Below are 18,169 nucleotides of genomic sequence, written 5' to 3'. Positions count from 1 at the left end.
CAGCTTAAAAATACTTAAGAGAGCTGGACGTTCCATGGAAGTACAGAAGGAATGCTATCAGTACCAGTATCTAGAACTGAAAACTAGTATTTTTATTTTTAAAATGGCATTAGATATCTACCAGGAGCTTTCGATGTACATTCTGAGATTAATTTCTATAATGATTGGGACTAGTTTGAAGCTATCATTCATAAAAGTCTTTTTCCTAATCCCTGATGTGTTTGGGCTGATTATAGTTATTCATGATGAGGAAAAAGGCACCCTTCAAAAATATTCTCTTCATTATTACGCCACATTTTCCCATGGTTGAGATTTTGCATCAGAAACAGATTTCTGGACTGAACTCAGGACACATTATAGTGAAATATGTGGGTGTTGTGCAATGCAGTTAACAGAGGATTATGGATCACTGTCTGGACTAGAAATTATCTTTTTATTTACAATTGCATTGCCCTGGAATGAGAAGAAAAGGAAAATCAGATTATTCAAATCCGACTGAGAGTGCCAGCATGGTGTAATGCTGCATTGGACTTCGCATGGTAGAGCCAGACTCAATCCCTACTCAGCTATAGAGCTACTGGAATTACTATGGCCTATCAGCCTCTCTCAGCCTAAACTACAGAGAGATGCTGGGGAAGTGGGGGGAAGAGACAGAAAGTCACATATATGCTTCTCTTCGTTCTTAGAGGAAGAATTAGAAACATATATAAACACTATAAGTAAATAAAATGCATGCACTGATGTTTATTATATGGATAGTAAATGACATTATAGGAACTCAGAAGAACCAAAATTAGTTTGTTCAGCTCTCTTTATCAAGTTGACATGAATAGCATAATATCAAAATGAAAACAGTCACCGAGACTACATACAGTCATACTGCTGCTCACCATAGCAAAATAAAAACAATTGAAGATAATTCAATTCCTATCTTTCTTTGATATACTCAGTTCTGATGCATATGAACATTTTATACCAAAACATAACATAACATACCCCGGTTGTGTCATCATGTTGCTTACCTTAACGTTTCGTCCAAGAGTAGAACTGCTGAAATGGGGTGATACAGAGGAGGCAGTTTTCTTGCGAGGCAACGTATCACTCATGAACATGCCTTCTTTGTGCTGTTTCGTTCTCTCTTCCAGATTTCGGAAGTGCTTAAAATGCAATTATATAAACCTTGTCAAATTTAGTTTTTTCAAAACCAACAGATAAAATCCCAGCATAACTGTAAGGGAGCTTGTGTGCTGGGTTTCTTTTTGAAATCACTGGGCTGTTCTTTTAAAAAAGTATGAATACTGTATTTTAGCCCAAGAGGGGGGAAAGCAGGTAAATGTGGGTATTAACAACAATAGTCATTACAATGTTCGGGGGGGGGGGTTAAATCACTTTCACAATTTCCTGATTTTACACAAAGCAAATGAAAATGATAATCCTAATTTAAGGGTATAAATCACCAGGATAATTCCCTAAATAAGTTCATGGAAAGTAAAGGATTTTGTATAGGGTAAATTCTTAGTTCACATTTATCATGAAATATCTGAGTTTATTATTTCTAAATATAACCAAAGAAACTTTAAAGCTTCCACAATGACAACAGAGATTTCCAAATGCAAAAAGAACTAAAAAGCAGTTTTGACACAATGGTTTGAACAAACAAAAAATGACAGTGAAAATGACAAACAAACAAAAAATGACAGTTCAGTGGTTTGAACAAACAAACAAAAAATGACAATGCAACGGGATTAACAATAGGTTATTTTATTTTGCACCCTTTGTTGTTAAAGTAAATGAAAGGAGACTTATCACATTTACAAAGCCAACACATCTCCTTAATCGTTGTTTTGAGAATTTTGAATTGGGATCCCGCAGGGTTTGATCATCTCTCTGATGTTATTTAACATATCTATCCACTCTATAGCCGAGATCGTCAGGAGGTTTGGAGTTGGGTGGCATCAGTATGCTAATGACACTCAGCCCTTCCTCCTGCTGGATAAGCAGCCGGCAGCAGGGCTCTTGACACTATCCCAGCACCTGGATGCGGTGGTAGTCCAGTGGTTAAGGGGCAGCTGGCAGAAGTTGAATCCATCCAAGGTGGAGGTCACGTGGCTGAGAAAGGCTGAGAGGCTAGCTGGAGGGTCAGTCCCAAGACTCGATGGTGTCCAGCTGACAGCTGTAGACTCTGTAAAGAGCCTCGGGGTGTGGTTGGATTCTAAGCTATCATTGGATAAACAACTGTCCATGGTAGCACAGTCAGGTTTTTTCCCCACCTACATCAGGCCCACCAGCTATGGAGAATCTGCTGAAGGCATGTTTAAACCTAGAACATTTTTGATATTTCTATTATTATGAAGTCACACACACTCCCCAATGTGCTTTAGTAGTATCTGCTGCAAATTTACAGTATGTTTTCAAGCCACTCTAGATTGTTGTTTAAAATGTGTCTCTGTTAATATTTTTTACTGCACTTATCTCATTAATGCCACCCAGTAGACAAACCTCAAGACAACAGTTTTAACTCTTAAAACCATGAGGAAAGGTGGGTATAAATGTTTAAATAAATGCATACATACTTATGAAAATATTCAAATATATCCTCATATACTGATCTTCACAGTCCAGGAGTAAATTGCAACAAAATTGGTCTTACACCTCCAATTGTTTGATTTTGGCCATACCAGACAAGAAATTTTTAAACCAGTCAGGTCTAGGTTCCCAGGACCAGACTCGCTTTCTCGGAAGCTATACAGTAGCTGAGGGGAATTAATTTTTAAAGCATAGCATGGCCTGCTGGATCAGGAGCCTGGTGCAGGGAGAGGAGAGGGGTTTTGCACCCCCGTGCCATTTTCCTTCACCAAAATAGCCCTGGGGCCATTATTTACCCCCTTTGAAGTGATCATGCACTGCACCTACAATTCCCAAATGAAACAAATAATACCCTTGCCCTGGGGATTTGTTTCAGCTAAAGATGGTGAGATAAATATTCTGATCCAGGTTAGGGTCACGGTGTGTGAGGAAAGCAAGCTTCTGTATGCATATTCCTAGCAAGATAGGAACCCACATGTGGTTCCCCTTTTTAATCTAGTATCTGAGTCTGCACATGAAAAACTCACTAGAAAATGCTAGAATTCTAGGTAAAGGTAGTCCCCTGTGCTAACACCAGGTCATTACTGACCCATGTGATGACCCAACATTTATTAGGCAGACTATGTTTATGGGGTGGTGTGCCATTGCCTTCCCCAGTCATCTACACTTCACCCCCATCAAGCTGGGTACTCATTTCACTGAACTCGGAAAGATGGAAGGCTGGGTCAGCCTTGAGCTGGCTACCTTAAACCGACTTCCGTCGGGATCGAACTCAGGTCGTGAGCAGAGCTTTTCACTGCAGTACTGCAGTTTACCACTCTGTGGCACCGGCCTCAGTTGGTAGAACTGTATCGACCAGTTGGATAAGGACAGCAAGTAGCCTTCTCCCTTTCCCACTAAATTGCTAACTGGTAGGATTTTAACTTTTTTAAAAGCGCTTCATCCACACAGTCCTGGATGTTCTGCACACATTCTATAGGATTGAGTAGAAAAGTCCATGCAAGTTTAACCTCATTGCTACTGAGGCTGCCTTCCTACAAGCATGTTACCTGTGGTTGCCTTCGGTGTTTCTTAGCTGGAAGAGGTGGTGGTGTGTCAGGTAAAGGAAAAGGTTCTACATTTGGCGCCCTGATCTCAGACCAGTGGACTGGTGAAAGTTGTGCGAGAGGGCGAGGAGAAAGGGAGTGAGGAAAGACAAATCCAGAACAGATAGATGATCTTAGCTTTATAGGAAAGAGAGAAATCATATTAAGAGTTTTCTAAATGGAATGACACACAAGCTTCACTTTCTAACATTTTGCTGGAGGAGTAAAGCCCCCTGATTTGGGCTTGTGACCATCTAATGGGGGAAAACAGATGTGGGGCTACCTACAGAGGCACTACACATGAGCTAGTTTCAGCAATGAAATGTACACCACACACATTCACAAAGCTACAGGTCTCTCTGTGTTACCTCTGTGGCTGAAGCATTTGGATAAAAATGAAATGCTCCATGTTTGCCTCCTTCTTCTGCTGTACTGTTTATAGCTGCAGATTATTCCTATCCATGTGAGTATTTATTTAAGCACAGAAGAAAGTACATACCATCCATCCCTTCTCACGCTCAGATTTGACAACAAGAAAAAAAGTAGGTAATATGGCTGAATAACAAGAGGGAAATGCTGAACTTTCACAAGGGATACTTCACTTTGTATATAAATCGTGCATAATCCCTTTGAAAATACCTTCAGAGTTTATTCTGCAAATCAAACCATATGCATTTGATTTAAATCCATCCCATATAAATCAACCACAAATACTGTGGCTGAGCTGGTTCTGTTGTCAGAAAGACAAATTATTTTTAATTAGCCTTTTCCTTGAGGGCCTTCTGAATGCCAGTGTGTTATCTTTTTGAACTTCTAGTTGAACACACACGAGCACATGAAGCTGCCTTATACTGAATCAGACCTTTGGTCCATCAAAGTCAGTATTGTTTACTCAGACCAGCAACGGCTCTCCAGGGTCTCAGGTAGAGGTTTTTCACATCTCCTACTAGCCTAGTCCCTTTAACGGGAGATACCGGGGGATTTAACCTGGGACCTTCTGCATGCCAAGCAGATACTCTGCAAACTGAGCCATAGCCACATAGTTACTGCATAGAAAGGATAGCTTGAATTGGGTGGTAAGAGACAGACTGTTGGGTATAATCTCTTGTATTCCTGTGGCAAGGATGAAAAGGAGGGACTGATTGTATGCCCAAGACTTTTACCAGTCAAAATTTTGCTCTGGAGCATACTTTCAAGCATACATTTCTTTTGGCTGTCCAACCCAAAATGCAGCAATACAGCTATCCTACATACACTGAAGGCACACAAAGTTAAAAAGCACAAAGTATACAAATGGGAAATGTCTCTCAAACAAACCTCTTTGTTTTGTGGCTGGCTTGCCAGGCCAGCTGTGGAAGGTTCAGTGGGAACAGCATCAGCAGCAGTGGGGGGTTGAGTGGAAAGGGATATATTCGTGGGCTCATTAATGTCACTTACACTCATATAACCCTAAAAGGAGGAATTCAGAAGTTAAACATGTAAAAGATGCAAAAGCCAAAAGGCATGCAAGAGTATTAAGGTACCCAATGTGCTGTGAAGGATTAGTTTAGAGTAATACAGCCAATTCTTTGTGGTCTTCCAAAAAGAAAAAGTTAATTAAGCTATCAAGAGTCATCAAAACTACAAAACACTTGAAGAGCGAATTAAAATGCTGGAATTACTATGTATGTGATCAGAAGGTTATTATATTTGAAGTGGGTTTCTGTAGCAAGACAGTGCCATTATGATTGAAGGGGCTGGGTCCAGGGATCCAAAGAAGGGATGTTTCCTACCATCCTCTTCCCACTGCAGTCCCCTATGCAGACCCCAAAGTAGCTTGGCACTCAGGAACAGTGTGAGGTGTGATTTGGAGGGTCTGCAGTGGGAAGGGGGAATCAACAATTAACGGGGGGGGGAGTGAAAACGTCCTTCTGCTCACAGAAAGATGACTTTGGATCCAAGCCAATGTTGTTGGCGTAGCGTGCTGAAATTTAAATTTCACTGCCAGATTTCAAATTTAATTTATAGCATTTCCTCTTAAAGTCAAATGCATAGACATTCGTAGCCAATTTACGAGTGCAGATTACACTGTGGTAGCAGCTTGGTAGCTTCTCACAATAAACTACTTTTTCTAAAGCGGTTCCTCGGAAATCTTGGCTGTTTTCACCCTGGAGGCAGAAACCATAAATCTCTTACCATGGGAGATGTCTCTGTAGTTACATTTCAAGAGACATCCATAATACAACTGGATATAGGAATTTCCCTTTAATCTTTGGCATCCTCCTCCAGATTAAATTCACTTTTTGATAATATAAAAATCAATTTGTGATTAATAAATAATTTAGGATATTATAATTACTTATCGTTTTTCTAGAATTCTTTAGCAACCAAAGTTTTTTTTATTATTAAGGTTATATGAGCAATGGCAATTTTTAGTTTCCATTTTAGGACTTTACAAGCAGTAGGGCAGCAGTAGCAGCAGACAGACTTTAGGCAAAGGCAAGCATCAGAAAGATACATCGCAAGTGTGTGTGTGTTTCAATTCTAACTGAATAAAACTTTGGAACTTCAACAACCATTCTGGGAATGTTGTCAGAATTGAGTACAACAATGTGTTCTTACGTGAGGCTACCCTTGAAAAACATTCAGAAATTCTGCAGCCATTCAAATGCAATCGAATGCTGACGACTGAAGTGGGTCATAGGGACCATATCACTGCCATCTTGGTTCATCTTCAGTGGCTTTCAATTTTTTTATGGGCCCAATTCAAGGTGCTGGTGTTGACCTTTAAAGCTGTGTATGTTCTGGGGCCAGCATACCTTAAGAACCATCTCCTCCCATACAAATCTACCCGATCATCACAGTCATCTTTAAAGGCCCTGGTTCAATGCCTCTACCTTCTGAGGTTAGGAGGGTGGCAACTCCAGAAAGGCCTTTTTTTGGTTGGCAGGTGGCACCAAGAACTGCCTCCCCAGGGATATTCATCTTTCCCCTTCCATCACGGTCTTCCGCCAGCAAGTGAAGATGCTTTTGCTTCTTCACTTGTTTATTTTATATTGCGTTTTTATACTGTTCTGTTAGCTGCCTTGGTGGCCCTGATTGGGCTGAAAGACAGGATATAAATCTTTATTATTAGTGAGCTTTTTTGCTTTTTGTTCTGCAGTTATGATATCGCTACTAGTTTGTGTAGTTTTGGGACAAAATGCGACTACAGGGAGATATGCTTGTAGGCATGCTGGTAGGGGTAAGATGCACACAAAAACAAAGAAAGTAGTGAATGGTGATGTCAAATCTTGTGAAAATCTCACTTAGATAAACTGGTAAAATTCTACACTGTCAACAGCTAGCTCTTTTACATATACAGAAGACTGAAATTGCATGTATATTTTCCTCTGAGAACTGTAACTATGTAATTATAAATCACCACTGATCATAAAGAATACAGCAGTAACAGGTTCCTTTACTCCCATTTCCCAATTTTCATTTTTTTTTTACCTCTTTTAAACTGCTTGGGCTTACAGGGATTCCCTTGCCTCCTGAAAGTGATGAATATTTCTTTTCTAGATTGCAAAGGTTTTCTTTTTCCTGTTGGGGACAAACACCGTTATACTTTGGATACACATTTTGGAAGTCACCAGTACCAAGATTTAAACTCAGAAAATCACAAACTGTAAGGGCTTTGTGTTCACATTCTTTGTAAATCTGTGGAGTTCATGGTCACAAGTAAATTGCTTGAGTTTTGTTGTGTGCTGTTCACATCATTGTCTTAATCTTGGTGTCATTTTTCCCCCAAGATTAGATCTCAAACCAGACTAGAGTTATCTTTCCATGCATCCAGGGCAACTGCACACTTTGAGCAACAAGCTTGTTTGCTGTGTGTGCACTGGTATCACACCAGCTTTTTCTGCAGCAAATGCATATAGTGTGGATGATTTTCCATAATCCCTACTGTTGGGATTATGGAATTGGCCCCAGGTGGACCAAGTTTCCCAAATGTATGTACATGTGAAATTTAAAGACCTTTTTGCATGCAGATATGTTATCTACACTTTATATGTTTGCTAGGGAAAAGTCTGATGCAAGGTTGCCCAGTACCCACCGGAAGACTGGGCTGTTCCTACTATTTTATACCTGTTTTTCTCCCAATTACAGTTGTAAAGATTCCACAGATCATCTGCAACAAGAATATATGCACAGCATACTTTCAAAAGCTGCTTGGCACATGACTAAAATAAATACCTGAGTAAGCTCAATGTGAATAAAACCATAGTAAATTACAGAAATATAATTTAAGGTAGGTATTTTCATGTCAGAGAAAGCGCTCTGGTTTATCATATAACTTGGAACAAAAAGAAATCTACTATCCACAGGTCAGAAGCAAATAGAGTATTATCAGATGTGTATTTCCTTCTATGCTCCAAGTGCTAATTTAGATATTTTGGCTATTATATGCTGACATTTGATTTTATTGTGTTCATTCTAAATTTTTGTGAAATTCTGCTGATCATCCTATTACACAAAAGCCTGAAATACAAATCTTGTTTTTCTTTCCTGCAGTTCATCTTTCCTGCCTCTCATCTTCGATAGCTAGTGTGGTACAGTGATTAAAATGTGGACTTAGATGAGAGTCAGGCTCAAATTCATGAGACAAACTAATTGAAAAGCTAAATTTCAGCCTCATGAAAATACAGGATTTACTGTAACCTTTCCACCCTCCTACTTGGTTTTGCTAACTGAAACACACCCATGCTTTCAATATCCCCGTAATAACTGTGGGAATCAGTTTCAATTAGCAAAATCAAGCAGGAGTGTAACCACTAAAAGCTTCTCTCCTTCCCTGCATGGTCCTGATCCACATAATCTGTAATGTGACTGTTGAAGGCTAATGGAGATCCATGTTCTCTGTTTCATCTATTTCGACCATCTGCCACAAACCTTACTCAGTGACCATGGGACAGTCAATATTGTTCAGCCTGCCCTGTCTATCACACAAGGTTTTTGGGAGAATACACGGGAGGACAGATATGGATGTCATCCTGAACTTCGAGGAGAAAGAGTAGGGAAATGTCAGTAGATAAGATTTTTAAAATTGAGTTTGCTGTGCAGATGTTTACAACACAACTGACAGGATTAAACTTCGTAAACCTGTAAAATGGCAACATTACATGATAATAAATAAGGAAAACCTTGACAAGTTTTTTCCATGTGACTACACAGCTATCATGCTGCTGTTTATTTTTTCACCCATGTCTTAGAGGATCAAGAAAAATGCTTACCCTTTGCAGCATCATTAGCAGGTTATTTTTCTCTTTGACAAAATGATCTTGTTCCCGTTGGGCTTGCTGGACAATATGATTGGCTTGCTTTTTGAGAGCAGAAATTTTCTCCTGTGATAAAAGTTAGCATTAATACTTATTTCAGGATGAGCTTCAGAAAACCCTAGCCATCAGGAGGGCTCTTCTGCGGAAGAGATATCTACCAACAACACATTGTTTAGTTCTGATGTGATCTTACTATGTTTTGATCTCCTGTTTGACCTCTTCTGAGACCCTGAGATTGGATGTCACATGTTTCCTTCAATGACCATGTCACATTTTGTTTGTTTGTTTTGCTGTCAAGTCACATCTAACCTATGCTAACCCCTGGCATTGTCTGCCTCCGCGTCACGGCCCTGGTAACTGGAGGTCTTCCATCCAAATACTTGCCAGGGTCAACCCTGCTTAACTTCTGCGACATGACAAGATCAGGCTAGCCTTGGCCACCCAGGTCAGAGCAACATGTCACATGTTACATGTCACATGTTACACAAAAACAAATAGAAAACCACCAAATATGCAACAAGGGAGCCAGAAACCATCCTGCTCTTTGATGGGTGTACCTCTATGGTCCTTTTTTTTTTTCAAACACCTGTTTGTCACATTTACATTTTACATTTCTTAGATAAACACTTCAAATTTTAGGAAAATATCTAGCATAAAATGTGTGGGAAAGAGTTCTAGGTGCATGTTTTTTCCACTTGGGAATATGGAGTTCTGACGGATAAACACTTTTATGATTTTATGAGGTTTTAACTTTTATACCAATAAAACTAGAAGTGAAAATAATCATTGGAATGGAGTGTGGATTGTATAAACTACCAAGCTAGTTGATGCAAATGTCTCCTATCAAGGAAGGACATAAAGTACAGATGTCAGATTTCCTTAGCAAGTTAAAGTGAACCCAAACCAGCTCAAATGTTTACTTTTTCTGAACTGGAACAAAATTATCCATTCAGAATAAGTGTTTGAAAAAAAAATCCGAACCAGTGTATCCTACCAGAATAAAGTAGTAAGAGAACATGAAATCAACAGCTAAAGCATTAATGTTTCCATGAGCTTTTCTCTTAAGCTGTGACTGGAGAAGGGGGGGTCAATATGTCTGCTGGATCCCATATACTGCAGAGAGTAGTAATCTTATAGCATCCAGGATTTGAGAGACTAGACATTAACTTGGTCCAGCTTATCTTTATGAATCAGTGAAGAAGAAGAGTTGGTTTTTATACCCACCTTTTTTCTACCTTTAAGGAGTCTCAAAGCAGCTTACAATCTCCTTCCCTTCCTCTCCCCACAACGGACACCTTGTAAGGTAGGTGGGGCTGACAGAGTTCGGAGAGAAAAGTTGGCGTCCGCCGCTCTTAACCACTACATGCTGGCTCATGAAACATGAATGCTATGCTTTCCCGTATAAACTGGAATGTGACCTGGCTAGTGAACCTTTCCTAGAATGATCCAGATTGAAACCAAATGAACTTCATTCTCTCCTGATCTTTAACTAGAACCAATTCACCAAAAAAAAAAACCACCAACCCAGTAATGTGCTGTGTAATCTTATGAAGAGTCACAACCTTCTAAGAGCAATGATGTTAGCGGGTGTAGAAGGGTTCAAATCTGTTTATGATTGTATAGTGCAGAGCTTCTCAAAATATGGGTCGCAACCCCATTTGGGGTCGCGTAATTGAATTTTGGGGTCGCGAGAAGGGAAGCAAGGAGATGGGAGGCAGGAGGAACAACACGCCCAGCGTCAAACTCCTTCACAGCACAACAAACTGCTTTGCATGCTCATGGGAAAAATGCACCCAGATTAGTCAGGGGTAACACAAGGGGCCCTCTTTGGGGAGAAGGGGGGTGGAGAAAAGAAGAGGAGGGGGGAGGAAGAAGTCTTGCGAAAAAAACGCGCCAAACCCTCCTAATTGCTCTGCGGCTGAAAGGAGTGGAGTGCAGGAGCTTTGCCTGAGCTGTGATTGTGCTTTTTAGGCGGGAGTGACGGCTGTATCGTGTAAGTCAGGGGTGTCAAACTTACATCCCGCGGTCCAGATCCAGCCCCTTAAGAGCTCCTATCTGGCCCACAAGCCAGCCAAGGGGCTCTCCGCAGCATGGCCAATGAGTTTCCATGGCAGAGTGGGGATATTGGGTTGGTTGTTCTCAGAGAATTCATGGAGGGGGATGTACTAAAATGAATGACAGGATTGCCAGTTAGAAAGACTGCAAGGACAGAAGCAAGCACAGGCCGTGTTTGCTACAACAGGTTGTAGCTTGAGGTTTAATTATTAAAAACTCATCAACAGTTTCCTTGAACGTTGTGTTGTGGGTGGTATTGATTGTTTCGTGTCAGGGCAGCATCTTGGGTGCCATCCTGATAGCTCTTGGTAGTTTGTTTTTTGTGTAAAATGCCAAACTCACTGCATACAGCTCATCCACCTACTCTCCCCACCTTGCATAAATCAGAACTGTTAAAAATGCATAGTCCAGGATGACTAGTAGTGTTTTGGGTTATGCAAGAAGAATTAATTGGCTTTAGCAGCAATAGCAAAATTTGTTTAATAAGATGGACGATAGATAATTTCTAGTCTCTTGCTTTTGCCAATGGCAAAAACAAACATTCTTGTCAACCCAAATGCTACCTGTGAAAAATGTTTTTGCTGAGTAAGCCAGTATTACAAATCAGGCCTGCCAATGTAAGAACTTTACTAAAAAGGTTAACATATGGAAGAATAGGGTGGAGAATGGTTCTTTACAAATGTTTACAGCTACAGATGATTTTATAATTGAAAATAACCTTCCCAAAGATTTAATTGTAAGAGTTATAATTGATCATCTGAAGTGCCTGGAGACACATTTTCAGAAATATCTCCCTTCATATTTTGATTCTGAAAAACTAAATTGGGTTCATAAACCCTACTCAGCTGAAATCAAAAACTTCAATCATCTGCCATTAAAAGCTCAAGAAGAACTTGCTGAGTTATCAAGCGACACAGGTTTAAAACTTGAGCTTTCTAAAAAACCGTTAAATGAATTTTGGCTTGGGATTAGGACAGAATTTCCAACACTTTCTGAAATGGCCTTAAACACACTTCTGCCATTTTGTACTACATTTTTATGCGATGCAGCATTCTCAGCATTGACGATTATAGAATCAAAATATAGATCAACTCTGATAAATGTTGAAGATGCTTTACGTCCTGCAGTATCAAATATTCAGCCAAGATTTAATTTTTTATGTAAAAATAAACAAGCACATCCATCTCATTAGTATGCAAATTTGCTTTCATCTGTAATAAATGGTAAAATTATCTGTATACCTACCAAAGAATTGTTTTAAAATAAATTTCTTTATGGTTTATTATCAGTAAATGTTTGATTTGTATACCTGTTTTATATACCTATATACCCAGGGTCCCCTAAAAATTTCTCAGGCAAAAAGGGGTTGCGAGTGGAAAAAGTTTGAGAAGCTCTGGTATAGTGGACCAATGGTTTATACCATCTTACCTTTCTATTGACAATGTTACGTTGATATTCAGCTACTTCACGCAGGAGCTGCTGTGTTAAATTCTCTTTCTCCTCATCTAGCCTGCTTTCATGTTCTAGCTGCTGAAACTCTAGATCTTCAAAGTGTTTGCTTTCTACCTCCAACAGATCGGCATCCTTTAATGACAAAACATCAGTGTCAATCAAAAATTATTGTTAGTGAAGATAGATTAGGGTACCAACTCTCCATGGTAAAAAACATTTTTTTTCAATTGTGGACTTAAGACACAAATTCTCATTCCCAGTAACTAACTGAACAAATCAGTGACAAACAGCCCATTCCTGAAATGACGGCATGCGGAGTGGCGCCTACTCCTAAACTGATTCGCGCACACTGTAAAAGCCCCATCGAAAACAGTGAGGCTGAGCCTGCCCAAAAGCAGGAGCAGCACGGCCGTTCCCAGCGCCAGCGTAACTGGCGGCTCCTCCCCCCGGCTGAGAGGCGAGGCGCGGTCCCACAGTGCTCGGCCGCTGGTGGGACTGGCCTTGCCGCCAGCGTAAGTGGCGGCTTTACACACACTTATGCTGGCAGCAAGGTCACGCTGCCTCCTAAGAGATTTCCGCCCCCCCTTTCAGGAATGGGCTGAAAGATACTAATTCACAAGTTGGTGTCTTTGGCAGCTTCTCCTGGCCAAGAGATAAGGATGGGAAGAGCTAAAGCAAAGCAGGCAGGGAAGGGGACACCAGACTTTATCTTTATTTATATACTTCTTTAGGCATTTATTTTACTTTGTTTTTCTCCCCAATGGGGACCCAAGCAGCTTAGAAAAATACAACTTAAACATACAATTTATTGAACAAAATACAATTTAAATAAATAGAGATCAAAAGGTATGCCAAAGAATATCCTGGACTGGCCCCATATCCACTGGGCTGGCAAGCTCAAGGTCACAAGCTGCAAGCCGCAGGTGGGCTTCACCCAACTCTTCTTCACAGTCTCCAAGGAGTTTGCCCTTCACCTTTCCCCACTAAACAAGGAACAGCGACAAGATGATAAAGGGAAGAGGGTTGGTGATAACCTGGAATTTAGGCTACAGCTGATGTTGCACAATGCAAGAAAGAGGTAGAGTGCAATCCTGAAAGGGGGGGTGTAGATCTGTGGCAGCTGGGAGTGGCAGAGCTGCGCCGCTTCCTCACAGGCATCCCGGCTGCCGAGGAGAAATAAAAAGCATTTTCTAAAATTAAAAAAAGGAAAAACAGGGGAAATGCCCCACTGGAAATAGCAAGGCTGTGCCACTAAAAAAGGTGGTGCCGCTCCGCCACTGCCCAAGGGTGCATTCCCAGGGCAAAAGGGCTGTGGAAGCTATCTAAAGGCAGCCCCACCCCCAGGAATGCCCCCCATGTTGGTGCTGCTGGCATGGCTGCATTGGTGGCAGGGGCCAGTGGTGCCTGGATGCCAGCATGTTTGCCATGGAATAAGGTGCCACCTACGCCGGAGTTGGGTCACGCCAGCTCCAGAGGAGTTCCCCCCCCCTTCCAGGAATGGGCTGCCCGTCTTGAAGTCTCAAGGTCCCATTATTTGCTCACGTGAAGGGATAGTGTGGATAAATAGATGGGGAAAGGAGGTTACAGCCTGCCTCATATATCACCTGCTCCAGGGCCATAACTGGGGGAGGGGGGCAAGGAGGGCAGCTATTGCCCCTGTGGCATACAGAGAAGGTGGCAGAACTGCCTCTCCTGAGGGCACCTCTGTGCTGGTTAGGAGAGGCAGTTTTGCCACCCTCTCTGCATGCCGCAGGGGGGGGGGCGGTTGCCCTGACCTCCTCACAAATTTCAATCCAAATGATTCCATGGCCTTTGCAGTGGGAATAAAGGGTAGGCTTAACTGTCAATGCTCTGACTTGATCTTCGCTTGTACCAGAGTAATAATGTTATATTTTACACTTGGGTGTGTTTGTTAGACAATTTTGTATTTGATATCATGCTATATTGGCATTAAAGGTTTTATATGAATTTTGTGGCTGTACTATGTGAATTGTGACAGGAAGAAAAGATATGACAACCTGCATCTTTTTCATTGCAAGAGGAAAAGTATAAGGGGCATGATTTCGAGATAAAAAAGTGTCTCAAGGGGGATGGATTTAGCCTCATTAACCACCTTTCTCTCCCAATTTCATGCACCCTCCCACAAATGGAGAAAACTATGCACAACTCTGTGTTACTTGTAATGTTTTGGCCGGTAAAGAAATATCAGAAGTGGAAACCTATTACATTCTTGGATAAGTAGTAACAGGTCTATGGATGCAGTCTTGTTGCTTAAAATCATCAGTGTTGGTTCAACAATATGCTTTAAATATGCTAATTTCTCTCTCTTTCTCTATGTATATGCATATATGTATACCTACACACAGAGAGAGCGAGGAAGAGAGTTATATTTTCTATTTATTATGATTTCTATGTTCCTAGCCTCTGTTCTGCTTTCCTACATTCTCAGTGTAAAATTTTACCTTTTGCATTAGAATAAATAAGGAAATCAAAAGACCCTGACCCAGACGATGGAGCAAAGGGACCTGGTAAGTCTAGCCACAGGCCTTCCCAAAGCCCCCCTCTTTCAGCTCACTCTGTTCTTCCTCCTTCCTCCTGGCCTCACAATCGACCAAGAGAAAGTTGACTTACTTTTGTGTCCCAGGCCACTATTTGAAAACCACTGCTTTAAGGAGAACAAATGTTTGCGTCTCATTAACATTTAAGCATTCAACGTACTCCTCACTCCAGTAATCAGTGATCACAGGATCTTTCGCCAGTGGGATAAGGTCAGGATTATACTAGCTCCTTGCATGTTCATTAGTGTGAAATTATGTCAAAAGAATGCCGGGGCACACTCTAAACTTTTTTTTTTAATTAGCTATTACATCATACCACAGTTCTTCTTTCATTATGTTACAGATGTAAAGTCAAAAAAGTCTGCAAAAAAGTTAAAATATTGCATGAGTGAAAACAGTAGTCAAATACTTGAAATGGGTAACAAACCACTTCTAGAAACAAAAGGCATTTCATAGGCATATTTAAAATTAAGATAATTCTTTAAGACTGCATACCTGCCAACAGAGGTACTCTTATCGTTCTGCAAAAGGGAAATTTAAAATTGTTTTTTTAAATGCAGCAACTTACTGTAGGAGTAGTTATGGGAGGGTAAAGAATTTCTTCTCTTCCCCTTTTACAGCAGGACACCCTAAAGCCCTCCTAAACATCACATGTACGAAAAGCTCTATTAGCCAGAGGCCAAAATGTGCTAAGCACTAGCTGGTTGACAGCTTTTAAAGTATGTGCTACAAACCAATTCTTAAGCCAGCTCTTTGCATTCTGCTTATTTGTCACCATGCAGCACTCTTATTAGCAATATATAAAACCAGTATTTATATCCTTAACCCTATGGGCTGGTTATGAAGAAGTCCTTTGCACACTTGCGGTTGATCATGTTACAAGTAACTAAAGAAAAACAAAACAAAAAAGAATCCATGCTACTGACCCTGTTTAGTTGCTGCTGCAATTGTTCCCTCATGGACTCAGGGCAATTATCAAGCTGGGTCTTCTGCTCGGAGTAAAGCTCCTGAAGCTTTTCTAGTTTTTCCCTTTCAGCATCAAGCTTTATTTTTTCCTGGAGTTTCAACCAGAAAAATAAAGAACAGAATTACCTTCAAACCCAAGCAGTTGTTAGTGATTCTGATGGCGCCATAAAGCAGGGCAAAGTAAAGACGAGTGGGAAAGCGGGTCTTGATCAGTACTGAAAAATGGTAGAGGGCTGCAGTTAATTTGGAATAATCTGCATATTTTTGTAATTCATCTATCAGGTACCAAATTATAGTACTGGGGGAAGTGAGGGGCACACATTTCACTTATTCCACAGTATTTTTATTCTGTAGTTCTACAACTTGGGTGTGGAAACAGATTCATCCCAGGCAAAACAGGTTTTAAAGATGGATTCGGAAGACTGGGAACTACATGATGGTCACTGAACTTCTTTGCAGGGGTGGAGGTGCTGGGTCAAACCACACAACTGAATGTTACAGGCACCATATGATATGCTTTAAGAAGGTACCACATGACTTTTTATTTGTCTCTCCTTGGTTCTAATACTTTCAAAATTATCTCTACAGCCATGAGGTTATTTTATTTATTGACTTTATTTATTTTTTTATTCCTCTTTCTCCCCAATGGTGACCCAAAGCAGCTTACATCATTCTCCTCTCCTCCATTTTATCTCCACCACAACCCTGGGGAGGTAGGTGGGGCTGCGAGAGTGTGACTGGCCCAAGGTCGCCCAGTGAGCTTCCATGGCAGAGTGGGGATCTGAACATGGGTCTCTCAGATCCTAGCCCGACACTCTAACCACTACACCACACTGGTTAGAAACTAAAGTTGTAATCTAATCCCTTTACAATGGGAAAGTTGCCAGCAATCACTTTCAAAGGAAAGAAGGGATACTCAGGATTATAATGCACCTCATTGGGTCTTACAGTAGTGAGGTGGGTAGACATGCAACCTGTGGCTCATATGCCACCCACCTCCAGTATACAGTAATTTCTATTAATCAATTGACTCACATCCTAATTAGAAGGAATTAAAATTATGGGTTTGTCAGAATTCTCTTTTTTGAAAATGAACATACTGTCCTTGATAATTTTAAAGACTGACTAGACAATCCTATTCTCTGCTTTTTATATGGTGGCATATTAGATACTTAGAAGCCAAAGTAGTGGTAAATTAGTCTAAAAATGATGGAAGGATGGGAAATTATAAGATTTTACAAAGTGAACTAAAGGGTATATTATCCAGCATAGTACAGAAGTAGACAGAGTAGAAACACAAATGTGATGGTAAGTCACAGAGGAATACTTTTATAAGCTGTGAAAGGAAGGGCTGTGTAAGCATAGCACAGGAAAGTAACTGGTTTGGAGCAGGAAATTCTGTTGCAGTAATCCAACATGCTGAATAAATAGAACTGGTTTAATTCACTCTGAAAGGAATTCTATCCTGATCTCTGGGATAACCTTGTAACTCAGATATATAATCCCAATTTCAAAAATAAAGAATGTACATATATTTTATACCCAAACTAAAATAGGCTGAATATATATATATATTAGCCAATTACTCCGTTACACACAAACATACCACAAGACCTCTAGCCTCTTGTACACAAAGATCTACAGAAGCCACAAATTATGTTTAATTAACTAGATGCTAAACTGTTTCTTCAAAAAACAAAACACAGCTCACACCGCCCGTTTTGAAATTTACCCCAGCCTTTTACAAAAAGATAACTGTGTACAGAATACCCATAGAGTGGTAGAAAAGGATCATATCTGCCTAATTCCTGCCCCCTAATGTCAGCAGTCAGAGGGAAGGCAGCATGGTATAGCCGGATCTCAGAAACTAAGCAGGGTCAGCCCTGGTTAGTATTTGGATGGGAGATCGCCAAGGAATACCAGGGTTGCTATGCAGAGGCAGGCAATGGCAAACCACCTCTGTTAATCTCTTGCCATGAAAACCCCAAAAGGGTTTTCGGCTGTAACTTGACAGCACTTTACGCACACAATGTCAGCAGTAGGCAAAGAACTGTAAACATTTTATGGACTCAAAGGCTATATACGCACATGGGCTCTGTGTGGATGCGTAGCTGAACACATAGGCTAAGAGTTGTGTTAGTTGGTACAAACCTGGTTCCTCTTCTAT

At 40.7% G+C, this 18,169-nt stretch overlaps 1 protein-coding gene across 7 annotated transcripts in view; it reads right to left on the bottom strand.

Annotated features, from left to right (window-relative positions):
- The window catches only part of PHLDB2 (pleckstrin homology like domain family B member 2), a 67,827-nt gene that overhangs the window by 14,642 nt on the left and 35,016 nt on the right, over positions 1 to 18,169 (bottom strand). The window contains exons 6-12 of one of the 7 annotated variants that reach the window (XM_056858399.1): positions 15,963 to 16,091; positions 12,455 to 12,610; positions 8,927 to 9,037; positions 7,146 to 7,235; positions 4,989 to 5,120; positions 3,636 to 3,809; positions 1,023 to 1,157 (exon numbers count right to left, since the gene is read on the bottom strand). In XM_056858399.1, the coding sequence (XP_056714377.1) occupies positions 1,023 to 1,157; positions 3,636 to 3,809; positions 4,989 to 5,120; positions 7,146 to 7,235; positions 8,927 to 9,037; positions 12,455 to 12,610; positions 15,963 to 16,091 (927 nt within the window). The remainder of the gene's footprint in view (positions 1 to 1,022; positions 1,158 to 3,635; positions 3,810 to 4,988; positions 5,121 to 7,145; positions 7,236 to 8,926; positions 9,038 to 12,454; positions 12,611 to 15,962; positions 16,092 to 18,169) is intronic. The other 6 variants (XM_056858401.1, XM_056858400.1, XM_056858404.1 and 3 more) reach the window with 6 other exon arrangements.

This window comes from Euleptes europaea, chromosome 12, assembly GCF_029931775.1.
Source record: "Euleptes europaea isolate rEulEur1 chromosome 12, rEulEur1.hap1, whole genome shotgun sequence".
NCBI classification, from domain to species: domain Eukaryota; kingdom Metazoa; phylum Chordata; class Lepidosauria; order Squamata; family Sphaerodactylidae; genus Euleptes; species Euleptes europaea.
Note: the sequence above shows the minus strand (reverse complement) of the source record. Positions and strands in the feature narration are given on the sequence as shown.